This window comes from Bombus flavifrons, chromosome 15, assembly GCF_040668555.2.
Source record: "Bombus flavifrons isolate JBK064 chromosome 15, iyBomFlav1_principal, whole genome shotgun sequence".
Taxonomy (NCBI): Eukaryota; Metazoa; Arthropoda; class Insecta; order Hymenoptera; family Apidae; genus Bombus; species Bombus flavifrons.
Genome location: NC_138456.1, coordinates 2,625,169 through 2,651,623, shown reverse-complemented (window position 1 = coordinate 2,651,623; position 26,455 = coordinate 2,625,169). Strand labels below are relative to the sequence as shown.

General features: G+C 34.4%; 3 protein-coding genes across 12 annotated transcripts; 1 reads left to right on the top strand and 2 right to left on the bottom strand.

The window, feature by feature from the left end:
- Positions 1 to 30: 30 nt before the first annotated feature.
- Positions 31 to 15,562, bottom strand: Osbp (oxysterol binding protein). Of its 6 annotated transcripts, none has more exons than XM_069128656.1 (13): positions 15,424 to 15,562; positions 14,459 to 14,620; positions 12,443 to 12,508; positions 9,506 to 9,711; positions 6,961 to 7,211; positions 6,427 to 6,619; positions 4,584 to 4,864; positions 4,266 to 4,501; positions 3,912 to 4,188; positions 3,447 to 3,826; positions 3,143 to 3,363; positions 2,943 to 3,053; positions 31 to 158 (listed from the first exon to the last, which is right to left on the bottom strand). In XM_069128656.1, the coding sequence occupies exons 1-13, from the start codon at positions 15,465 to 15,467 to the stop codon at positions 139 to 141; spliced, it is 2,448 nt and encodes an 815-aa protein (XP_068984757.1). In that variant the 5' UTR covers positions 15,468 to 15,562; the 3' UTR covers positions 31 to 138. The 6 variants fall into 6 exon arrangements, with proteins under 6 accessions (XP_068984757.1, XP_068984755.1, XP_068984756.1 ...); XM_069128654.1 differs by lacking the exon at positions 31 to 158 and adding an exon at positions 631 to 1,085; XM_069128655.1 differs by lacking the exon at positions 31 to 158 and adding an exon at positions 631 to 1,085 and having other exon boundaries at positions 6,961 to 7,208.
- A 1,254-nt stretch (positions 15,563 to 16,816) lies between these two features.
- On the top strand, positions 16,817 to 21,282 carry SppL (signal peptide peptidase-like protein). Of its 4 annotated transcripts, none has more exons than XM_069128406.1 (7): positions 16,817 to 17,009; positions 17,627 to 17,691; positions 17,769 to 17,917; positions 18,029 to 18,342; positions 18,429 to 18,772; positions 18,841 to 19,266; positions 19,339 to 21,282. In XM_069128406.1, exons 3-7 carry the CDS (start codon positions 17,889 to 17,891, stop codon positions 19,405 to 19,407), a joined length of 1,182 nt encoding a protein of 393 aa, XP_068984507.1. In that variant the 5' UTR covers positions 16,817 to 17,009; positions 17,627 to 17,691; positions 17,769 to 17,888; the 3' UTR covers positions 19,408 to 21,282. The 4 variants fall into 4 exon arrangements, with proteins under 4 accessions (XP_068984507.1, XP_068984508.1, XP_068984510.1 ...); XM_069128407.1 differs by having other exon boundaries at positions 16,817 to 17,056; XM_069128409.1 differs by lacking the exon at positions 16,817 to 17,009 and adding an exon at positions 17,098 to 17,543.
- A 151-nt stretch (positions 21,283 to 21,433) lies between these two features.
- On the bottom strand, positions 21,434 to 25,544 carry LOC138187514 (calcium release-activated calcium channel protein 1). 2 transcript variants are annotated; one of them, XM_069128412.1, is made up of 3 exons: positions 24,897 to 25,544; positions 23,961 to 24,802; positions 21,434 to 23,347 (listed from the first exon to the last, which is right to left on the bottom strand). In XM_069128412.1, the coding sequence occupies exons 2-3, from the start codon at positions 24,531 to 24,533 to the stop codon at positions 22,856 to 22,858; spliced, it is 1,065 nt and encodes a 354-aa protein (XP_068984513.1). In that variant the 5' UTR covers positions 24,534 to 24,802; positions 24,897 to 25,544; the 3' UTR covers positions 21,434 to 22,855. The 2 variants fall into 2 exon arrangements, with proteins under 2 accessions (XP_068984513.1, XP_068984512.1); XM_069128411.1 differs by having other exon boundaries at positions 23,961 to 25,544.
- Between the last annotated feature and the right edge of the window lie 911 nt (positions 25,545 to 26,455).

Here is a 26,455-nt window from a genome sequence, read left to right as displayed (position 1 = left end):
GGCGGCGCCCGCCAACAATCGAAAGCAGTTCCCACTTCGCGCAGCCTCTGCAGACGCTCCACTCGCCATGCGCTCTCGACGTGTATTACTACGCGTGACGTCATCCGATTACTGACGCCGCGCGCATGTCGGTTCAATTCACTGAATATCCGGTAAAACTGTAGAAACAAAAATATCGGCGTATCTATCAGACCGATTTCCTCTTAATTACGATAAGCGAGGAATTCTTAATATATATTTCATTCATACGTCATAAAATCGATGACGTCTTGGTCTTATCGGAATAGGGAACTAGATGCGAAAAACGCGGAATAAAAGAGAAATTCTTTAACAAATATTTCGACCTTTTCCATCATACATGTTTCCATTTTTTTATTTAAAGTAATTTCAGTAATAAGCTCTTCTCATGTTTTACGAAAATTGATTTTATTTTTTATAACGGAAGTATAATAAAGGTCATGGATGTTAATGATTTCGCGCGCGTCAGAATGAAAAGCAAACTATAAAACGAAGCAGAATAACATTCCAATGTATTCCATTATAGCATGCGAGATATCAAACGACGGCTTTTGGTAATGGTAGGTAAATGGACCGATCGTTGGATAGTAATGAAATATTCAATGATAGATATTACCCGTTCAAGATCGTATTTAATTTGTTACAATAAGTCAATACAATTTGTTTGATGGAACAAAAAGAAAACTACAGTTATTTATCGTATAAATAATTGCACCATATCCTTTTTTGTGCGACCAACGGGTATTACATAGGAGATGCCAAAAGGCAATTATGTGAATGCTACGAAGATATTTTCTCGATTTTTTGTAGCGAAGCATTTTGTATTTATCGTTCCACACGAATAGCTAATGTACAAGCACTATATAATTCAAACATCTGTTCTATCCGTCTTATTGTATTTTCTTTAAATTATTTATTTTTATAGTTAATTTGTATTTATATGTATACAGATATATCCGATTATAATCAACTATTAAAATTATAATACAGCCAAATACTTAATTATAACAATCATTGTAGACATTGGTTGCAAGCTAGATGTTCCGTTGAATGCGATCCTATACAGACTGAAATATATAGTTGTCAATATACAAATACTATGAACGGAACAACTGTATGATGTGCTCATAAGAGGGATATACAATGGGTTTTATTAATTATCATATGTACATACGAGCATACATACATACATAACATACATACATACATGCACACATACGTACGTACGTACATACACACATACACACATACATACAACAGACAAACATACATACATACATCATACGTACGTACGTACGTACACAATCACTCGCGCAGTTTGTACCTGTGTATGGATGTGTGCGTGTCTACATAATGTAGCTTGGAAAAAGGACCTGGGTTTTTAATGAATGTTAATGCTCTGAGTTGAAGCGTTCCCTTAAAAAAAAAGTGAGAAAGAGAAAAGAACTTACTACAACTTATGAGCCTTTAGTGTGACTTTATATTCTCCTTACACTCTTCCCGTGATAATATTGATTATGTTTTGTAACATTAGCTCGACGGAGTGTATAGTAATTAGGCTGGTTAGGTAACCAGTCAATATTTTGTGGAACATTCAAGAGTCTACCTCTGCATGGTAAAATGCAGAATTTTGGAAGCATACTCATTTATACCATCTGCTTCTTCTTTCTTATTTTCACCGTATGTTAAATAGTAACAAATACGCCATTCGAGTAAATCACCGAGATGATGTTTCAACATAGTGAGTTCTCTCATTGCTACGATCACTTTATCCGCAGGAACATTTCTTTTCGTAGCGGTTACAGATTGTCGTATCAACGTAAACGAATGCCACCTCTTATCCAGTTTTTGTGCAAAGGCTAAGACGAGGCAGTCGAATGAACAGTCTGGCCGCACCACACGTATAAATAACCAATATCGTAAAAACATGTTTACCTATTAATATCTACTTTAAATAATTCAATAAGGCTTTAGTTACATTCAACGCGATTATTTCTTACTTATAATTTACTCAGCAATACTATTAAAAATTTAATTTCAATTAACTTTTTTTAAATATCTTCAGCATCGCGTCAAGCATCAAAAATACATTTTACAGTCTATGTAAGTACTTTCCGCGATGGATACGTGATAACCATGTTATCAGAAAGTTATGGAAATTTTCCGAAATTGCTATTACGATCGGCTTCTTAGAACTTATGAATTCAGTTCCATTTTTTAAAAAAGGAGAAATTTAAATATACCTAAATTTGTTTAAAACAAATTATGAATACTGTAATTGCATTAAGTGGGTTCTCGTATTCAAACTTAAACTCCCAATAACTATAGTTTTAATTTCTAATATATTATTAATGTTCTCGTAATAAAAATTATCATTGTTATTGCTATATCAGTTATGAACTGAATTAACAAAATTTTCGCGCATTATTTTCTTATCATCGCATCTGAATTTCTCGTGAATGTATTATGACACATTTAGCTTAATAATGGAACCTAATAAGAAATACAGGAAATTTTTAAGCCTATACAAACATTGTATGCAAAGCGCTAATTGGGCCATATGGATAGTATATGATAATGTTCTTGGTTGTTTAGAAAAGTGGACAAAAGAGAGGGATGCAGCGGCAATATGAACAGACAAAAGGATGTGTAGGAGAATGGAAATAATGATATACTACAAAACGCTCATTTCATGTGTTAGAATGCCAACTTCGACCAGTTCATTGGAAGAAATAACGACTATACCATGTCCTCTAACAACCCGATTATATCATATCAGCATTTTTTTTCAGAAGCAGTGATTTCTAAATCGGCTATCTTCGCGTAAAACAAATTCAAACATTTCTGCATTGTATATTGGCGGTCACAATATTGATATAATTATATAGTAAGCTAAAATATGTTTGGACATCGTGACCAATCACCTTTACTTTTACATTCCCAGTATTCACCACCGTATACGTAGCACAGACTGTCCGTGTAAGGATCCTGCTCTTTCTTAAACCATAAAGGTTCGTAAGTTTCATATGGTAAACCTAATATAAATTAAATTTTCAATTATAAAATATCTCAATATTAAATAATTCTACCTTAAATTATTTTAGAAAATATATTTTTAGAATACCTTGAACGGCCGCTTTTTCAGCTTCGTGTTCCCTTGCACGTCGAACAGCTCTTTGTTTTTCTTCTAATCGAAGTTTTTCCGCATTCGCTTTGTCCCATTCACCATTTTCCATTAATCTTTGATCAGGCCTAAATCGAGAATCTGTTGGAGCTATACCTTCCTCAGGCTCATTAAGTTGACACGCTAATTCGGTGAAATTATAATACTTTTCGCTATCTTCACTGTGATAGTAGAAATATTATAAGGCATGAAAATGTATGAGCTTTCTTCTTTAACATAAACCTTAATTTAATAAAATACTTACGATGGCATACGACGCTTCCAAGCGAGTATGTAAGGCCCTGTTTTGTATACTGGATTGTCTGGTGTACCAGACGTACTGATAACAGGAGCGATTTCTATCTTCGAGTCCCACGTACCTTGTACTACCCATTTAACTTCATTACTTGAGTTCATGACTACCCCTTTTACTTTACGCTGACTATCTCTCGAAAAGTATGAATAGGGCGTGTATTTCAAATGGCACTTGATACCTTGTTTGTGATTCACAATATCTGTATCACCACTTTGATCAACCCATAATTTTCCTACTATAATATTGTGTACCGTAGTAGTAACTTTTCGCCACGTGTAGTGATGTGTACCACCTTCCATTTCAAGATGAGCAGTTCCTAATGGTATTACCTATTGAGCCATAACGGGATTAAATGTTGAACGTTTGTTTACAATATTAGAAAAGGTTGTTTCTTTAGTGATTTATAAAGAATACCTGAAGGTATTTCCCACGGAATTTAGATGCCATGGTAAACTCTTGCCAACAACGCCACTTTCGGCCTTCGCAATGTTGCGCTAACATTGGAGGGTGATGAGATACTTGTTCTGAAATCGCACGCCATCCTAGATCATCAATTCGATCGCACTCATACGTTTCACCTAATAAAGGATTAAAAGGCTTGCCAGTTCTGGAAGCAGTTGTGGAATAACTAGATATGGTAAATGCAGCAACATAAGCCATTTGTTCATAGCCATCTGTACATTCTGCTGCTCTGTAAGAAATCAAAATAGATATTTTTTCTTTTTTTTTATACACAATAAAATAAATAAAAATTGAGACAAAATATACCTGTCAAGAATATCTGCATATTCATAATCTTCTGTAAGCCGTTGAAGCATACTAAGCGGCTCAGAAAAATTGACAGGCATTGGAATTTTTGACAAATCTTTGCCAATGCAATTTTTCATAATACTCCATAAATTTAATGGATAATTTGGTTTCTCAGGTACTCTAGTTCTCCGTTTTTGTTTAAGACCTGTTACCCCGGTGCTGCCACTGCTGCCATTGTTAGACTCCCAATTTGTCTGATACAAAATGGATGAAATTACATAAAGATAAATGAAAAGTCAATTTAATTAAAGTTTGATTTTAAAAAAATTCACTTACATTGTCCAGATTGTCAGTATTTGCAGCAGTGGTAGGAGTTACTACTGTAGAATCGGTCACAATGCGAAAGGAATTTGTGGTAGCTGTATCTGACAAAGGCAAAGGTGTCTGATCTCCTTCTGAACTAGAGCCATCGTCACTACCTTGAGAATCAGTTCGATCTCTTGAATTATTCGCTTGGACACCGGGTATACTCAAAGTAAAAGTATCAGATTCTTGTGCATCATAAAACTCAACGTTATCTTCTTCGTCTTCTGATGGGGAAGTTGTAACTGTTGTATCTACAAAGATAACCAAAATTTTGCTTAGTTTGACTGAATGGTTAATTAAATAAGTAGCGGTAAACGTATATATGCAAAGCTAAATGAGATTTAGTCAATCAATAAAACAGAGAAAGAGTTATTCAATTACAATCTTACAGTAAACTTTATAATTGAAAATGGAGATAAACCTTTATATATCATGACTCATATTCCTTGTTAGAATTAGAGATAAAACGCGAATACATAAACATAAAGTACAATTAAAGCTATTATTAAGATTACGCAATGGAACACATTTCGCGCCAACGAAAAGTGTAACACAAAGTGAGAAATTTATTGAACCTATATAACCGCGCATGCCACTGCTCAAATTTATTTCACTTTACTTCTCTGCTTTGAAATAATTCTTCAACCCCTCCCCTGTTCTTATTATTTGTATCACTCCCCTTCCTAACCGATTGAATCGTGGTATGACAACTGGCTGTTGCCATTAAGTTGTACCGTCCTCTACCCCCTCCAAACTCGGTCCACACCTGCAGTACTGGTTAAAGTAACGAATAATGAATCACTAAAGATGCTCGTACACTGTGATTTTTTTTATAGGCAACTATAATGTACCACCCATTAGGTTATGCTACGTTCGAGAATAAGTTCAGCGCTTTTATATATTTTAGCCCTCGCTATCAATTTAATTGAAGCTGCGGACCGTTCTAAACCCGTTGATGATAAACTTCTTCCCTTCGCCCCGTTTAACTATCAGTTTAGCATCTTTCCACTGATCCTCTCGTCGCACAATCGTCGATGATTTCGACGCTCGATTCAGCTTTATCACATCAAATTTAATGGTAAAGTCGCGAAAAAAAGCTGTCAAAAAAATATTCACACAAAACGGAAATTTGCAAGGCCATCTGAGTCTGATGAAGTACTAAACTTGGGAGAAATGAAAGCACACCCGTGCATGTGTATATTATGTATATATATCTCTAGATGTATATATATATGTACATATAAGCCTTGTATACATTACTGTAATATGCCATACAATATATGTAGTAGAATATAGAATATACTGCACGTCTTGCATGCATAGACTTTAGGCTGCGTAAGTCGCGACACCGTTCAAAGCAAATAGAGTTTCACGACTGCCATCTGGTTAAAGAACGATAAGGCACTCGAAGGCGCGAAAAATCAAATTCACGTGCTACACAGCTAAGCGTATGATCAAACAGTCAGTATATTAAGTAAGGTGAAACTATGCAGCTGTGCACTATTATCTAATGAATACAGCATCTCACACTCGGTAGATACACGCTTATGTGACCATGTGTATTTAACATACATTTCTATTAGAATCTCAGGTCAATGTTACAGAGTTAAAAGGCCTATAGCACAATCAGAGTATTGTGTTGCGTACAATGTACAAAGGTAAAAGCTCGGCACAGTGTGGAAAATGGACGAACACTCGAGTCCGTCTTTCTTAGCATCATTACACACAACGATTGTTCGCAAACGCAACACTTGCATCAAAATATTAATTACAGCATTAGCAATTGCGTTAATATAAAAAAAGAAATTATTACGCGAAGCTCTGTGTCCCCCTGCTGGAGCTGCCGAGGGTAGGGCATGTTGCGCAGCCTCTTCCAAGTGAGAATGTTGCCTGGCCAATTGCTCGACCATTTTTTCTATTCTCACTTTCTGGTCACGCTCGTGCTGCAGCATCTTCTTCCATTTTGGTTCCTGCTGCTGCGCTAGTTGCAAGTAGTCGTGACTTGCCTGAAATCAGAATTAGTTCTCTTTGTGACTTTATAAATATACATATACTTCCAAAATCAATATCTTTAATATAATATTCAGATTTTTATAACTTTATAAATTTAATGGAAATAGAAATAAATATTTGGTTGTATTCTATAAACCAATAACATAAGCAACTACACTGATAAATTAAAAATTGCTTAGAAATATTAATTAGCACATAAGAAGGAGTCTTTTGAACCTAATATTTAGCGACAAAGCTGCACGGTTGCTACGCGCAGCGAATGAGCTAATTTTATACATCGTTGGCCAGAAATTTTCATCTGTATATTAGTCTTAACGATGGCCTTTCAACTTACATTAACCATAGCACCGGCCGCGATGCGAAAGAGCGTGGCTCGTTCACTGACTGTCTTGACTTTCGCAGCTAGCTCAGGCGACGGGGGCTCCATCGTTTCGAGCTCGTTTAAAACTCGCTGAAGCATAGTCCCTTTCTTTATCAGTAGATCATTACAGGCCTGCAAGTTTTCTAAGCGCTGCGATAAGTCCTTCACAGTAACTTGTTCTGGTTTTTGACTATCATTATCCTGAAATTCTTCCTCCTCTTCTTCTGAAACAAATTTTACTTTACATAACGTAACTGTTTTAACGTCCTCTAAGAACAATTTAACTCTCATTCAACTCAATATTTTATTAAAGACAACGGGGAGTCTTTCATTGTCTATGATACTTCAACAAAAGAGAACGTGACTACAATTCAATATCGTCTTCTACAATTACATATGATTCAATATCATTTATTAAATTGCGAAATCAATTTCTTTTGATTTACAGGATGAAGATAAAATAGATAGACAAAGATGTCTGTGTACAAATATATAAGTATTTAATTGTATTATCTATTAATGAAAAGGAAATGTTGTGTAACAACAGAGATCGATAACAAAGGAAAACACAAGTAAATGTAGTTGTAAATGTAGATCAAGACGTGTTTGCTTTTCTTTTTGTTTCGCTTATCATCCAGACTTCCTCATGCGTTATCTTTTATTGAAATGCTTTATTTGTGTAGAAAAAATTTCGTATTCAAGAAAACAAATTTATAAATTTATAATAATACAATTTCAATGGAGATGCCAATTATTATGCTCTAAAGATTGATGATCTTTTTAGTAATATTATAAATTGTATGGTAGGAATGATCATTATATCATTGGTATATTAAGAATATTTAGCAAATAACTTGTAAAATTCACAACTACAAAAAATGAAATTCATTATAAAAGTGAAATATTATGATCAGTAATCCATTTTGAATATTTATGCATTCTGTGCATTTTTAAATATTCCATAGACGCATAAAAATTCCGCAGTCTAACCGCTAGTTAACAGATACTGCAGGGACGACCAGTTTCCATAAATAATATTTGAGCGTATCTTTAAATGTTTTAGATAAAAAAAATAGCATTAAAAAAATATAAATCTACTTTATGTCTAATTCTAAATTACAATTAAGATTTTCATGATTACATAATTCTATCTCGCGTCGATTAAATCATCATTTATCTTCGTGAAAAACTACCAGGCTGTCAATTGCGTAAATGTTAGAAGAGTTACTATGGACAATTGCCTTTAATGCTATTTCATACGGTTCGCAAACTGTTAATAGATTCATTGATTCTTCAAACAGCAAATGATTCCTACTCAGTATCAGTAGCCAGTAAATCATAAGAGAGAAAAAATCAGTCAGAATCATGCGACTCTAAATCAAAATCGTGTATCGTCTATCGAAGATGTTATATATAATTACTCAATTATATATTATTAAACTGCTAGTGTGATTTACGATCGACTGATATCGTCTGCAAACTTAATATTCGCAATAAGAGACACCTACTGCTCAATCAGTCTAATAAATACGACCATCGTCGTCCTTTAACGAAAATTAGATTTCCTATGGAATTCAAAGTTAAAGAGAGCGTGATAAATTCCATTTTTAGAAATAACGAAGTCACTTCTCTTTCCAGATGACTGAGTTTCTTCATTTCCTCGTTTGTTAGAAGATCAAGACGGAGAACTGTTTTGAGGAGTGTTTACAGCCCCATGAATCGTTCGTTTACAGAAATGAAAAGCGGTGTTGTTGCTAACATTACTTAAACTACATTTCTGCACAATTTAAAATTTTTCAGCTGCTAAACTTTCCCTGTTAGTTTCAAGTTTCAGCCCAATTTAACCCTTTTTCAGTTACAGTAACTTGCAAAAATATTTAAACAATTACAACAATTTTTTACAAATAAATTATGCGTATCTAATTATGTATGAATAAATTATGCAGAAAACGTCTTGAAATTTCCTTCACACCGTAATAAAATACGACTATCATGATTGTAGCGATAAATTGTACGTAGAAATGTACATAGAAGTTACAAGGAACTTAATGTTTTGCAGAGATCGCAAAAGTATTTAAACATTCAATTATCCATTATATTCATAAGCCTGAATATTCAGTGAGACTATCTTTAACACTTATTGTACAATGGCTATTCATACCGTGTACCAACTATTTACTGAATTTATGTTTGCAATAGATGTCTTGCAACTTTTATATACATATTTATACATATTATACATATTACATGTATATACATATTATATACATTTTATATACAATTTTACCACTACAATTATGATAGTAATATTTCATTACAGTATTAACGAAATCCCAAAATGTGTCGTACACAATTTTCTCTGATAAGTATTGAAATATTTTGACGAGCTACTGTAGATACATAATCGACAAAGATTGACGATTGATTCTCTCTCTCCTCCTGCCTCTCTCTCTCTCTCTCTCTCTCTCTCTCTGGTGAACGCCTGATAGAAAATGGATGATATTTCGTTGATACAGACCAGATTCCATCGCCTGGATGGCCTTGGCCTTCGCCAACTCGAGGGCCGTGACCCATTGCTGACGTTCTACCTCTGTCGCCGCCTTGATATGGAAGGTTTGCGTGCCACCGTTGCTCACAACGAACGTGCAAGCGTCGACGGTGTGTATTAAGGCCCCATGCAAGGATATCGTGCCGCGGCACGTGTGCGACATCTCCGTGGGATTTCTAAACAGAGAAGGAAAATAGAGACAGTTCCCCGGACATATTCTTCAATCAATTGAGAACCGAATGACACAGAGAAAGACAGACGTGAGTTTGCAAAATTAGTCCGTTTGCTGCGTCTAATGCAAGCCTGAGGTTTATCCAAGCCAAAAATAAAACACTTCTGATTCGCCCCAGAAATGATTACACGTAATTAGATTATACGCAGGCACGAGGTTGTACATGTTACCGTGAAAGTAATTAATCCTTCCGACTCTCTCTCTCTCTCATTCTCTGTCTATCTCGGAAAACTTGGTCCTGTCTTGAGCAAAAATTTAGATCTGTTACAATAAATAAGATAATCAAATAATTTGTAGCTTATGAGATTTATTTTTGTAACGTTGTACCTTTTTAATTATCAACTTGCGACTTGTCAAATTTTAATAATAATATTAGTTCAACTGTACAAGAAGGTTCTAATATTTGTTCAGTTAGACGCGTAATCGTTTTACTGTGAACTTCAGCTGAAACGAGGCGACAGAGTAGGCTTAACTCTACAGTAACACGAAACTTGTACAAATAAAATCTCTTTAGTCAGGTTGATGTATATAAAATTTGGTTTCTTCGAAATTAGACTTTGATAGACCAATAAATCTAGTCTATGGCCTTATTGAGGTTTTATTTGAACAAAGGAAATTTTATACCCACCAACCTCATCTTACTAAAATTCCACTATTAACGCAAACATTTCTTTCGTTCGCTAGGTTCTATCTGATGACTAACCGTAACTCCTTGCAGTGATTCTATGAAACCGTAAGAGATTTCTATAGAACCATGCTATGGGACCATCTGTCTATTATATAGAACTATCAAACTAGATACTTTCACGGTAACATGTACAGCGTAGCAAACGAGATGAACACACGACAGTCTGTGTTAATCTGTGGCACTATGGTGTGAATACTCAAAGAGCTTTGAAAACGAAGTTCGTGTAAATAAAATTAGTAGGAAGTCGATTAACTCTTTTTCCAAGCAGTCCCATTACCATTTGTCCGACTATGACACCACCATATTTTCTTACACACAATCTACAAAAAAGGAACCCAATGGTGTAATTTGTGTGAAGAGAAAACAAAAAGGGGTACAGGAAAAAAATAAAGAAAGAAAGAATGTACAATGCTCAATAGCCGGCCTGATGATTGAAAGAAGGGGAACAGATAGCTCGCGGATCATGTCATGCACTTTAGGGTCAGTGGAATTAAATCTAACACGCAAGGGATCGAGACTTTGTACACGATGAAAGAATAATCATACTCATGCTAACGCGTTCAGAAATTATTATTGCATATTGTCCGCATAGACCACAGGCATTCGCGCAAAATTTGTTTCTTCTGGTTTTTTGATTTTCTTCCTCCTTCCACCTATTATGATAAAAATTTGTAGAACTCGTCATTGTATTTCGAAACTATTTGACAGTAAGTAAGTAATCTTAACTATGTGTTTTATTGCAGTGTGAGGTACATGTACTTATGTGATTCAAATCTATCGATTGTAGAGGATTCGTATATGTATTCGATGGGCGAGGGAAGTGCGGGTATATAAAACGTACGAACATAAATTGTGCGCATAAGTAAAACATCGAAAAGGCAGAACAACGAATAAAAAATACATATCCATAAAAATAGTCGCATCTCATCGTTTTATTGTCGTTCTGTTGGACATTGTTTCAAGCGTAACGAGTAAACGATTAGATAAAATGGCTGGGCTAAACACAACAATCTAGTATAAATTGAGAGAAAATTAAAGTGCAAAGTATATCTTGGAGGATCTGATATATGCTTTTACTGACCGATGATTTTAGACAATTGAACAGTTATCAATGTTATTAAATATTGACATTTAAATAACAAGGCTACTCTTACTTAAAAAAAAGTAAACTTACTTTGCTAATATTAAAAAAGATATTACATCAACAAAAGATTATTACGTCACTGTCTGAATATTTCGGAACCAAAAGTAGTAGAATAGGAAGAATAAATTCTGCATGCGTTATGTAAAACAGGGAATAAGTTGACCGAGGAAAATTCGCATTAACCGCGTCAACAAGAATTAACCTGTGAAATAAATATTTGTTTCCTCTGTTGAAACTATTCGACAAATTAAGATTATCGGTATTCCTTGATACCAGCTCATCTATTCGTGCTATAATTATTTCTTGGAACATTCCCAACGAGCCAGTAAAAGCTTTACACGGTCTGCAAAGACCTTCGGAATACCTCCTCAACAGAACTGGAATTATTAGACAATATAAAGCAGTGTGTGTGTATTTTATATTTGTGTGTGGTAAACATGTATATATGCACGTATATATGTACACATAGAACATAAAAAATATACAAGTTTTACCACCTTTTTAGAGTAACTGAGATTTAATTCAGAAGAGAGGGGTGGACTGAGGAGAATCGGTCTGTAAAATTAGATCTATGATAAAAGGGTAAGAAATGGACAGGAAGCAAGTAAAATTATTAGGAATATTGACAATGTTGTATTAATAATACGTAGCTCAAATATATATATATACATATATATACACATATACATACATATATATATATATATATATATATATAATATGGCAAGGACTGTATAATGAAATGAAAATGAAAACTCGAACATCGTCTTTGTCTGTTTTAATTAAAAAGTTTGATTCAAAGAATAGTCAGGATATTTCGGTTTTTTCGATAATTTTACTTACTCGGAGGCTCTGCCAGCCTTCCGCTTGCGTCGTGTTGATATCTTTGGCCCCCCTGTTGGTTCAGCCCTAAACAGTCCATAAAACAAATAGACCCTATTCACATTGTGTAATATTGTATCGAAGCGATAATTTTTTTTATCTGTTTCGAGAAAAAATTGTATCTCTGTCGCTGTTTATCCACGAATTTTCGCGATATAGCGATGTTCCTTTTCTTTCTTTCATATTTCGTTTCTTGACTACTTTCTCTCTCTTTCTCCCTCGCTCCTTCCCTCCCTCTCTCTCTCTCTCTCTCTCTCTCTCACTCTCTCACTCTCTCATATACACACATACATTCACTTAGTCTCTTTTTCTTTCTATTCTCTCCTGTTTACATAGCAATATAGCCAACAGTGCAACCATCACGTTCGTGCGTTGCGTGTACACACTTTGTGCGAGAAGCAGTTTCACCGATCACGAAGTTTGAAAAATTCGTGTAAAAATAAAGTTGCAGGACATTCTGTTTTTGCAATTTGGAAAGGCGTTGCAAACTCAAATCACACAACTGTGCCAAGCGGAAAATTAAAAGATGTGGGCATTGCATGTTGTCAGGGAACGCGCATGTTCTAAATATAAAGAAATAGAATAGTGGAATCATCGACATATACGTTATACTCGTTTAGAACTATCTCACCTGTATCCACGACCGGTAACTGTGAGACCGGGGTGACCTAAGTTTCGTCCGCGGAAATAAAACGTTGCAACACTTTTTACGTGACTAACGATGGTTAAATAATGTTTAGCGATTTTTTTACTCTCCCACATAACTATATACAAAAGTAAACCAAAAATCATTCAACGTAAAGTTTCGCTGTACTGGAAAAAAAGAATAGTAAAAAGGCAAATATGCAATAAATCTTCTCTGATGCGTGTGATATATATAAGCGAGTATGTGTGTATGTGTGTGTATGTGTGTGTGTATATATATATATATACACACAAAAAATATGGTCCTTGCGACCAGCCACTCTTTCTTTCAATGCTTTTCAACCGTTTTAACGTAGATCTCAATGTGTTCTGCGGCATGTACATGCTCAAGGATGTTGTTCAAACTAAAATGGATAAGTATGGAATATGTAAATATGAGTTTCGGACAAAATCATGATTAAGATTCAGTTAAATATACTTGGATAAACCATATCAATAATATCCATGATCCAGCCTTCACTGGCTGCTTATATACATGCAATTTCAAACTGTTAAATGTTTAGTATTGTATTCCACTTGTTGTGTTCTTAAATACCAACTGTTTAAGTCATTGACAGAATCACAAGCATGATCGAACACTATGTCAGATACGTAATCCAAAGCTGTTCCTTAAATTTTTCAATGCAAGATCTTTTTCTTTAAATCATAACTACATGATGACTTAGTGTCATATTTAAGTTGAAAATCAAATATTTGTACTTATAGCATTACATATATAATACACAAGATGAAAGCATACGCATGCAGTTGTAAACATGCATGTGTTTATAAGCATAACATTATGCTTATATGTTACATTTCATAGAAATAATAGATTCATTCAAGAAATTTATAACTTTTCTTTGTTTAACTAGAAGTAAAACATTATAAACTAAACTCAATGTGGCTATATTTTCATCTAATATATATATGTAAATAATAAATACCTAATTAAGGTTATATAGCTATGACAGTAATCATTACAATTTCTTTTCAAATTTTACTCCGATATAAAATCAACTTGAAAGTGTGAGATTCTATTAGAAAATATACATACAGTGCTTTGGTAAATACGTAATAATGAAAAGAAGGGAACAGCTCCGTATTGTATCCAAATAAATTTTCTCTGTCAATAATTGTTATTATGCTGTTGGAAGTCACATCACGGGACGGGAACCCGTGTTAAAATAATCACGTTACGAATAGAAATCGCATTGATTTTCAGCGTGATTGAACACGCGACTAAAAGTGAAGGTAAACTGAAACGAAAGTAACTGACACGTAGAAAACTACCTGTAATACGACAGTAGGCCATTTGACAGGACGAACCATCTTCGTTGATAACCTTTTAAATAATTAGTCCATTTAAAGAGCCAGCCTTTCATCTCCTGTGTACCGTGTTGCGCCTTCGAATCACCCATTTTTGTATATGTTGTGTGTTCGCACGTGTTTTTCCTGAAATTACAATGCACTCCAATATCTGCGTACACATCACCCGTATCGTACAGCCACCATTTTGGTATTTTTCCAGCCCACAGACTGTACGCTCTTAGATCGAAATTCGTACTTATACACTGTTTGTTAGTCGCAATAACACCAGCAGCGATACCAACAGACTCGAAGAACGTGCCTTAAAAGCACGGTATTTGGATATAGTATGGGTCTCTCCTTTTGCACAGCGTGGTAACCTGCCACGTTCCTTAGTGACGGCGCCTAACCTTTATTACCGAGTCACCTATATAATGTTCGTGTATACGAACACATACAAATTTGATTACGGGTAATCTGTGATTTTGCAAATTTCTTCGATTCGTTCTCCTTCTATCCTTCTCGTTATTTTTCATGAGAAAAGATCGTTTCAGTGTATCAGAAACAAATATAATAATCGATAGCTTATGCGATCATAAAGAACCTTTACACGATGAATTTCGAGAGATAAATTGTAATAAATGTTTTTGCAATATGTAGCATATGTTGTCTTTGTTTTCTTAGCATTATTTGGACTACATCGAAACTAGGTTGTAAGTTAACGAAAGAAGTTACTAGTTGTTATCGAAACGAGAAAGATCGTTGGGTCACTGTCATTCTTGACGTTTTCCTATTTGATCTTAAAACGAGAATTCTATACATGTCACATGTGTTAAAGTCATAGTCGACGATGCCAAAGTCAAACAATGGAACATACATATAATTATTTAACGTCATACGGATAGATTTATCACGCGACAGGAATCTAACAAAATTCTTTTTTTACGTACTTTTTAGAACGAACACGCCAACGAAAAGATATTCGTTCTGTCATTTGGCGAAATATGCGTACGTTCTGCTGGAGCGAATTGCCCGAAATGTCATGAAGAAGCACTCAGTACACTCTTCGATTAGATGTTTGATACTGACCATTATCTTCAAATGAAACCAAGCTCTTAATTTATCTGAGCAGATCACACGAGTAAGAAGTGTTCGAGTGCCTCTTCGTTTTACCGTACGAAGAGTACATTACGAATTTCGATGTATTAATAACTAGGTAGTCACCTCACGTATTCGTAGTGTATATATACGAAACACAGAAATGCGAAAACTTCAATCGACTACATGTATTAATCGTTTGATTCAGATAATTTAATGTTTCTTATTTCGATAAGGTTTAATAAGCAAAGTTATGAAAGATAGAGTTCAATGTTATTTTACTTTATCGATAATATGAAAACGAATACCAACGTTACCGACTCAACTCCCGTCATCCGTCATCAAAAACATGCTAAAATCATCACTGTAAATCACAGGGGACGCAAAAACCACTACTTCTTCTCAGTCGGTATTTTAGTACAAATGATACAAATTCTCTTAAGATATTACATATGTGTTATATTTAGTTTATGATTGTAAGTTTTAATTTCATTGAATCAAATCAAAATTTAAAATATTTCTTAATTCGTAATACGAGTCATCTTTCCCTTACCGTTCCCTTACTTCGCATATATATATAATATAATATAAAACAGTTTATGATATGCATATATATTTCCTCTTTGATATTTCTAATGAGAACTTATTTTTAAAATAAAGCTATTTTTAAGCATTTTTGTTAAGTGTTTTAAGATTCTCATAAATATAACTACCAATATAGTCAAAAACTTAATAAATAAAATACTAAGTTATATAGACATATAATTTTCTTACATACATTATCCCCAAGATTTATATGTATATAAATACATATGCTCTACTGACGTAATCTAAATTTTCTTGAAATTATGAAGAAAAAGGTAAAATGTACAATAAAAATCCCCGTTATAACTCAATACTTAAAAATTATTTAATTAATGTAAATTTACGATACTTTCCTTTAAATTAAATATACTCTGTAATTAAAGGGATATAATAATTCTTTCACTATATTATAATATACGAAATATATAACTATTACATAATGAAACAGTTTCGTGCGCCGACTGTTGCATGTTTCAACGTGAAATTCATTATTGGAAGATAATATTAGAAATTCGTCGAAAATACCTTTTGTACATTTAAAAAAAAAAAGTATTGCTTATTTAAAATAAACGAAACGGATGTACATACTGCTTGCTACTGCCTTACTATTGCAGATATTAATTTGTTAAAGTTAATGCATTTCGAACACCCAGTAGAGAATCTTGACGCAGGTCTGCGCCTGTCAACCAACAGTTGACCTGTGTAGTTAACTGTGGTAGTTGACCGATCGCGCGCTAATATACTTTTCTCGTGTTTTCGTATTCTCTCGTGACTTTTACTCGTTATCACGGAAATCGTGAATACATGAGGTGATGAGAGAACGTACAAAAGGGCCAAACTTCGGACCGCCCAGGTGAGATGTCTGGGTCTCTAAAATATCGCGTCGAGACATAATCTAGGGTAAGGGAGTAGCAACCTCTTGGGGCCACAGCTAGTCACGTGACCCTTCTGTTTACCAAAATGGTGTACATCTATGTTTTACAAATAATTTTCATTTCTTTCTAATATTTGTTCCATTCACTTATGATACATTCAATGAAATGGCAGTGGAACTGCAGTAAGCTTACTGCTAGCGTTAACATCTCGTAAAAGAGCAATCGTAGCTGATATTACACTTGCACCGCGTTTAGTTGTTACAAACGAGTATAGCGAAAGTTTGAAAGTAGCTGTACGAAAGTGTCTTCCGCGTCTAATATCTTGGTGGTTTTTACTGATGGACGTGAATTATTCTGAGTTATTGCGAGCATTCCGAGCGCGTTTTCTCACGTTGCGATCACTACCATATTAGTTACACGACTCTTCGAAAACTCATAAAACTCATTGACCTATTGAATTACTATCTTTTTTTTGCGTTCCCATTTTAGATGACTGGACTCCGTATCTTTATGTAATTACCTTGGTAGCAATTTTGATTGTCTTATTTCGTCATTTAATATCACTGATGTTGTATTTTTGTTTTATTTTTTAAAGGGGGTGACCGAAGTTACACAAGGCCTAATTTCATTACTGACAATGTTGATTGCACAGCATTGCAGGTACAGCAGCTATGTATTATATGTATTTCTGTTTTGGAGATTTTTATGTTGTAGATGTTAACGCGTTATATTTATAGTGATTACAGATGATCTCTGATGTAGGTTAGTGCAAGCAGAAAGCACTTTCAAATAGGACATCTAAATGTCAGAAGGTGTCCTAGCATAGCGTTTCATGCTTTGGCCAGGCATTTTTAAAGATGGCCACGTATCAAGTTGACTATCAGTGGTTAGTCTTACAATTAATATTTATTTTAGAATCAAAATATTATTGAGTAATAAACTAAGTAGTACTTGATTGAAGTTAATACTGGTGTTCAACGATCATTTACCATTTTAGGGCTTATACCATAATGGATTCATCTAGGATATCCACTTTCCTAATATCAATTTTATTGATAGTCTATGGCAGTTTCCGATCTCTAAACATGGAACAGGAAGCTAGAGAAAGAGAAAAAGAAAAGGAACGTGGTAATTTATTGACTGGAATTTTGAGTAACAGCAGCACAGCAAATGCAGATGGTGCTAATGGAAGAGTTCAAACACTAAATACAATGCATGCTCTTTGTCTACCTCTTGGTGCTTCCATTTCTCTACTCGTCATGTTTTTCTTTTTTGATAGCATGCAAATGCTTGTAGCAATCTGTACAGCCAGTAAGTTTCATAGAATGATAGATTTTATGATTATTATTATCATTCATATAAAAAGCAGCATCTAATCAAGGACATTTATTTTGCAGTCGTAGCTGCAGTTGCGTTGGCATTTCTTCTTTTGCCCATGTGTCAATATATCATTAGACCATGTTCGGATGGTAATAAAATATCCTTTGGTGTTTGTGGAAGGTTTACTGGTGCAGAATTACTTTCATTTTCATTGAGTGTGAGTATAGTATGCATTTGGGTACTGACTGGGCATTGGCTACTCATGGACGCAATGGGTATGGGACTTTGTGTAGCATTCATTGCATTTATTCGATTACCTAGTCTAAAGGTATCCACCATACTCTTAACTGGATTACTCATTTATGATGTCTTCTGGGTTTTCTTTTCATCTTATATATTCAGCACAAACGTAATGGTTAAGGTAAGTTTCAACAAATTTGCGATAAATGAACGTTTGTATTAAAGTGTTTTATGTATTATTATTTACAGGTAGCAACTAGACCAGCAGATAATCCAGTGAATCTTGTGGCTAGAAGGTTGCACTTAGGCGGTGTAGCAAGAGAAGCACCAAAACTTCCTTTACCTGGGAAATTAGTGTTTCCATCGATGCATCAAGCAGGACATTTTTCAATGTTAGGTCTTGGCGATGTCGTTATGCCAGGCCTGCTGCTTTGCTTCGTTTTACGATATGACGCGTACAAAAAGACTCAATTGTTGCCCGGTGGTTGTGAAACAGGAGTTCCACCACCACGACACATCAATCGCATTAGTTATTTTCATTGTTCACTCATCGGTTATTTTCTTGGTTTACTTACTGCTACTGTAAGCTCTGAGGTGTTCAAAGCTGCGCAACCTGCCTTATTGTACCTTGTGCCCTTTACTTTATTGCCATTGCTCACAATGGCATATTTGAAGGTATTTTTACTTAGTACTTCTAATTTCTCTTTATGTAAACGACGTAAATTGTAACGAATATGATATTTACAGGGAGATTTACGTCGAATGTGGAGCGAACCATTCATATCTCAACAACCTTCCAAACACATGGAAGTTTGACAACAGTCATGGGTTTGTGTATATTACACATTATGGGAGGAAAGCTACTAATAGAATCCCATTGTCACTTATCATAACGTCCTTATTTTTATCAATGTCATTTAATGTAAGTAATTTTTTTTACACATGCGTCTTTTAATGCCACAATGCAAATTACGATTTAATACATGGGAAACGTAAAGGTATACTACACTACGACATTGATTTAATATGATATTAAAAATACAATACAAATTACGACAAAGTTTTTTTATTAAAGTGATAGATAAAGCAATTTTCGGAAAGCGTATTTAGAATACTGTCTATTATCAATATGTCATTGGTATTCATTTTGTGTCTTAAATTCGATGTTGAGTAAATAAATGAATTACGTGTAATAGATAAAGTAAATGGTAAAGTAATATACCGTTTACTAATTACTCTTTCATGGTTTAGTAAATACGTAAAAACGTGTTCTGAAATTCACTTAAAAAAATGGATAGGTATCTCTTTCTTTTTTTTAGTTTTACAATGGCTTTACTATACAAATTTTTAATATTTCATAATACACAATTTTTGTATTCCTTCTTTTTTACACTAAACCAATAACACATATACATATTAATAATTTTGCTATAACTCTGTTATAAATGTGTGTGATATTCTCTATGCAGAAAGGTTCTTTTTAATTTATTGTTCAATCAATATCAAACTAATTGTATGTAACGTGTAGTTATGGATAGAGTAATTTAATAATTATTCGACGATTTCCATGAAAATCTAGTGAACGTATGTGTGTAGGTTGTGACTTTCTTTTACTTGGAGCTAGCATTGAACAGAGCATTCTCTACACAAACGTGTATATAAATTTTGGTTTTTATAAACTTAAGAACAAAAATTTACAGTTCGTTATTAGGATAAACAGCAAGCATTTCAACTTGCCAAACATCTTGCTAACTTTGTACAGCACGATGTAAAATTGCAAACAATTTTTAGGGAAATGAAAAGTGGATGTTGTAGAATTTTATTGTCAACAAAAAAAAAAAAAAAATGAGAAAATTGCGTATTTGTGTCTTGATTTTCAAGGACTATTTCGTGATAAGAAAGAAGGATTTATGATGGAAAAATAGAGTGTTTTAACTAAGCTCTTGCTATGGATGGGCACCAGAAAGACTTTATATGTTTATTTAGAAACAAGACTGAAGAAGAGAGTAAATTGTATGAAAGCCAACATATTTAGAGGTCTCTCAAAAAGATATAATTAATCAATCTTTTTTGTTTAATTTTTCTCAATTTATAATACCATAGATTGATATGATACAACATAATATGATATATAATACAATATTACGCAATGTGTCACAAAGTAAATTAATTGCTTTCATAATTCCTATTATTTACCGTAGATTACGAAGGAATCTAGAATCTAAAAAATGTTAGTTGTTTACTGTTTGTTTTTATAATACTTTATTCATCACATTCTAAAGATTACGAACGAATTACATATATGTATATTTGAATTTTGGTCTGTGAATATATTTTATGGATAAGAATATTTTAAGGAAAGCGATACGTTTTTTAATCTGTAATGTAATCTGTTTTGCACCTAGAATGGTATAATATGATGATAGGTGCAGTATATCATTGGGTACAGAAATACAATATCTTGTACACTTGTATATTGAGATAGAAAGTAAACTCTAAACTGTAACGTGGATGAAGGAAAAAAGAAAAGAATATTATACTTGTAATCTTGTTCATTAGAAAAATTTCGATATTTCATTTTTCTTTTAAGTATTTTGTCCTTACTTTTATAAGGTTAATAGATTAATGTTAAATTAATATAGATTAATGTACAAACACTAATAATTCTAAACTTTAAAAAAAAGAACAAAAGATTATTTGCATATGTGATTGTTTTTATTTTTTTTCTCTTGCTTGTGTTAACGTGGATGAAAGGAATTTAAGCAATTTATACGATATATTAAATATTACACTGATAAAAATACTCCTTTTTATACAATCTAATTAGTTTTTGTATAAAATTGTGATTCTTCCTATACTTTATTCGTTTACCTGTCCATAGCACAAGCAATTTATTCTCATTCATTACTCGTCTAGATGAAGTAATCTTTGGATGAGTCGTACAGAAGAAATATCTACATATTTCTCTCATAAGATATAAGGATATAAGTGACAAAGTATATTTTAACTACTTCCGTTGTAAACATAAAAGAAGAAGACTTGAGATCATCCATAAACTGGATGAGTTTAACTCCGTTCTATTAAAGTTCAGAAAGCTTAAAACTCATTTTATGGTTTGTTCTTCTTTCTATTTCTTCTTTTTTTTTTTATCTACAATATAGGGTTACTGTTTTCATAATGTACATTTTGAGTTCTTTTATTTCATTGAATGTACATACATACTATATTATGTTAACTCTATGCATTAATTTTGTATCGTCAATTTTTCGTTCACTTTGTAATCAAAGATGCGATTTATTGAATAAAATTTTGTTTCAACAAATTTAAGTAGTTAGTTAAACATTTTAGTTAAAAAGAGAAAAAATCATGATGTATATCTTTATATAGAGATATTGTGCAATAATAAAATGTGTTTCAATGCTTTCGTTATTAGGGTTGCATCAATAAATTACTTTTTCATATAGGGAAATGATTGTATCATGTTCTTGCTTTAATTCTCTTCTTTAATTCGTATTGCTTTTTTTTGTACAAACAGAATTTAACGCATAACAATATAGAAAATATCGGTCGATAAGATTATAACTTAGTTTATGGCGAAAATGAAAGATGTGTAAAATTATATTTTTTCCTTTTTTATAAACTTACATAACGAGCCACGTTTTAATTAACGAGAGTCTTCAAGTCTGATGGATTATTTATTTTGACTAGGATAACAAGTTTCAGAATGGGAAGCATGTACATAAATAACAGACTCGACTGTCCTTCAGTTTTCCCACAAACTAAGTGACAAAAAAATGACATATATTATATATATATTATATATATACATATTAGTGATACGATGTATGAAATAAAAAGCAAGGTAAATGAGAAAAATACATTTAAAAGAAGAAATCGGGAATTATAAGTCATAAATAGAATATAATTAAATGCTAAAATAATATAGCTAATATACTTATAAGAGCACTTTGCTTGTACTGTTGCAATTCTCGACTTGCATGTGTACAGCTATGTACATTTTTATATATAATAAAAAAACACGATCGCGCCTCGCGCGTGTTCGCGTTGAATAAGTAAAGTTATTGAATAAACTTACATGTGTTCTTTTTCCATCACTGTTTACGTATATTCGGATATATATCATTAAGTACAATTACGATACTACGGAATGAAACGCGAGTAAATAACGTACAGTCTGGGGCATATTTTAGGAGGCAAGGACTCAACGATCAATGAACGTCGATGGCAATCTTTTACAGAATCGTCACACGCTGCTCTGTCTCATTGTCACGTTATCTAAATTTCTCTTGATGCTCTCCAGCTCGTTCATATCAGATACCGAGGACTCGCATTTGTATACAACTAACGAATGATAGAAGTGAACGGCGAAGGCAATGAACACTATAAGGACCGGGATAACTATAATCGTACTGGCAGTGGCGGCTGTGAACGAGTAATCCCAGAATTTCACCCAGCACAGTATAGCCACCTCCACTAAGAACAGAAATAATCCTAACACCGTAGAAAATGCCCAAGCCAACTCGATGAAGCCGCGCATTCTCTCATGAGGAGATTCCGTGACAAGCCGAGATACCTGAAGTTTACTGATGGCCTCGATATTGGGCAATAAATACGTGCTTATCATTAAAGCAAAGATGTGTACTGATACTAGGACGGTTGTGCAAACAGCGAACATCACAAACAGCCACTCCGGCACCGCGGTTGGCTCATTTATTTGCAGCTCAACCATAGCTACCTGGAAAGATAAAAAAAAAAGCAAATGAAAGTTACATCGGATTTTATTACCGGCCAATAAAAACAAGTATCTTCCGAGAAATGTTGCTGTCAGCTGGTTTATACGATTTGTACGTGCGATTACGAATGAGATCACAGATTCGACGCTATTTGCGAAACCCACTGTAAAATCAATTATGTCTACGTCAAGCCGAGGTGTATTGTTAAAGAAAGTGATATTTGTCTTATGTAATCATAGACGAGACTGAAGATTACACGGAATTGTCGTCCACTTCTGTCTAATGATTTTCAGGAAACGTTGTGTAACCCGTCGTGGGTTTTCTGATTATACAAACACAGATTTTCTTGAAATATTTCCTCGCTAGAATGTTCAGCAACACGCATTTTGAAATTTGTTATAATGGAATTCCCCCTTCTGTCACGAAAATTCACTGATTAAAATCAATACACGTTTCTGTTGTCGGATCGATATCTAATATTTGTGCGCATCGACAATTAGGATCATCAAGGGCCACGTGTGGACGGTTAATAGCGTAATTAATCACCACTGCGTAAACAGTCGTCCGAGGAATTTTAATAGACGATTATATACTACGACGAGATATGGTGCTCACCATAGCGAAACCGCTTAATAATTCTGACGTTGTTGCAGTTGCTTTCAATTTAGCTCTGCTCATGTGAAGTCTCCTCCATGAGAGACCCTCAGGACCATCTTGTTCTTCCGTCTGCTGTGAGGGAGATGTTGGAGGCACAGGTGACCCCACACACGTACAACAACATGTGTATGGCATATTATTTACCGAGGTATGACTATTTGATAATGGGAAACTACCCATAGATCTCATATCTAAAGCTACATAACGACTATTCCTGTTCCTTGGCGATAGAACTAATTCACTCTGAGATGGGCATAAGGAGGAGTTCTTGGAGTAACAGGGATAACCAGATTCGCTCGCCTGTCTGGGCAAATAAGCCAGAGAAGTGGGCTTGATTCTTTGTGTACCGTAAGATAATTGGATGAGATCAATCTGAGTCGCTTTGCTTGATTTACTGGCTATTTCTTCGGTGCTCCTCTGGATGGAAACCGTGTTGCCCTTGCTATACCTCTCGCCCGATGTTTTTTCGTCCTGCATCAAAATACTGTTCCTGTTTGGAGACTCTTTTTCAGCTAGATTATTGTTCGGCATAATTTTTTATTTATCTCTCGTTTCCTGTTTCGCTAAACTCCCCGTATCGTCTGTTACAAATGCTGTTTGCCACCTCGTCGCAAAACTAAGTCAAAGAATCCTTACACAGTTTTCACGAACGTCCATCGTTATCATTGTTTCCTTTCCAATGGATTGAGTCACAGCAACGTGCATACATTTACACAATCACCGCGCGACTACCGTGCATTTCAGTTCTTCCACCGCATTCCATATCTGTTGCCCGATCACCGCCGAATTTAGGATTCTTCCTGCAATCAGCGAATTAAACGAAACGTAGAGAGCCCATATCGAATCAAACGATCACTTGTCGATACCATACTATGTACTCTCACGACACTGAACTGTTAATTACATCCGTTCCGAGTGGCAGGCGCACACACATTTCCCAAGACATTATTTAGAAAGCCATTAAAGCGCAAATGGAGCGGTGATCGTTTCGCAGGGCGAGCAGGACCAGGGAGCAAGCTGCCGCGAGTCTCTATGGTCGAATACATACTAATCGAAACGCGGCGGTTGCATCGCCGTTCAAGCACACATGACGTATTCGTCTGAATCATAACAATAGTATTAATTGCCTCGGAACCATATCGGCTACATAATAACCGGCTACACGGCCTTAACATACGTGAGCTCGCTCTGTGTCTTGTACGTCTCTACTTTCTCACGTGTCTCCACTGAAAGATGCGACTACGGGCAATGACGCTTGTTTTTTGCCGTTGCAATGATGATACGGTAAGCGAGGGAGTATCTGGCCAGGTATCGAGACGCCACCGTGTACCACCGGCACAACAATGCAATTAATCACGCCGCAAAAAGGGAAATCCCTCCTCGTAATTCTCACGTAGCGCGCAGTTGACCACTCACTTTATATCTTATTTTTAAATGGAAGTTTATTTGTCTCGATCATCAGGGTGATTTGTTTTCTGTTCAATCATCCTCTCCTTGACACAATTAAAAATTATTCGACGTAAAGGCCTACGTGTAAATAGTTCGAGTGATTTACAATTAGAAATATTGGTTCGTTCGAGCGATAATTAATTATATAACTCACTTTGGATATTTATATATAGCCGCGGTACGATCAAAGAATATACAAGAAAATCTTACGGTACTCGATTTTACTGTTGTTAGAATTTTCCTGTAACGAAAAAATATTTCAGAGGAATTTTAAAATTCGTTGGAATCAATTATATGAGATGTGCATTTTATGCTTGCAAATGACACGATGTATATTTTTCGCGTGTTTGTATGCAGATAAGTGATGTATTATAAAAGTGGATTCATAGAAACGCGAGGCAACCGAGAATCACCGTGGAAAATCCACTTTCGATCCTGACTACACGGCGAAGGATGAGACGGGAACTTTATTTATGAAAGGCTATTCTTGAGGAAACGCATACGAACCGATACGATCGTCATTGAGTTATGAACGAACGACAGCCGATATCAATCAGGCTACGAAGTGCATTAATTGTATTTTCAATTTCCATATCATTCAAATAAAAGGTCGTTTATACCAATTGACTATTTTACACAGTTCAAAATTATTCCATGGTTACTATGCATTTCTTTATTTGTATTCTGTGCAGCAGGTGAACGACGATGCAAGACAGGTTTCAAGGAGTCGTGCGTAAATTTGTGCCATCGACGATTTACAAGAAAAGTTTTATCTATTCATGGCCTCATTTGCATAATTGTACGCTCAAAGTTAGCGTGAACTAGACGAGTTGAAAAAACCTAATTGGATTATTTTTATTTTTTCAAAAGGATCAATATATTTCTAAATATATTTTAAGAAAAGATTATTGAATATATTTATTTGTCGATGAGAAAATAGTGTTTGTAATTAAAAGATATAAGATTGTATATATTTCAAAGTTAGCGAGAACTAATCGAGTTGG

Coding starts and splice junctions, on each gene's coding strand:
- Osbp (XM_069128654.1), bottom strand. CDS start 15,467: ATGACAGAACGAATATCTTTTCGTTGGCGTGTTCGTTCTAAAAA. Junction 12,509..14,458: donor GGCCTACTGTCGTATTACAG/GTAGTTTTCTAC, acceptor TGGACTGTTTAG/GGCTGAACCAACAGGGGGGC. Junction 4,502..4,583: donor ATACTGACAATCTGGACAAT/GTAAGTGAATTT, acceptor ATTTTGTATCAG/ACAAATTGGGAGTCTAACAA.
- SppL (XM_069128406.1), top strand. CDS start 17,889: ATGGCCACGTATCAAGTTGACTATCAGTG. Junction 17,918..18,028: donor TATCAAGTTGACTATCAGTG/GTTAGTCTTACA, acceptor TTACCATTTTAG/GGCTTATACCATAATGGATT. Junction 18,343..18,428: donor TGTAGCAATCTGTACAGCCA/GTAAGTTTCATA, acceptor TTTATTTTGCAG/TCGTAGCTGCAGTTGCGTTG.
- LOC138187514 (XM_069128411.1), bottom strand. CDS start 24,533: ATGCCGAACAATAATCTAGCTGAAAAAGAGTCTCCAAACAGGAACAGT. Junction 23,348..23,960: donor TATTAAGCGGTTTCGCTATG/GTGAGCACCATA, acceptor TTATCTTTCCAG/GTAGCTATGGTTGAGCTGCA.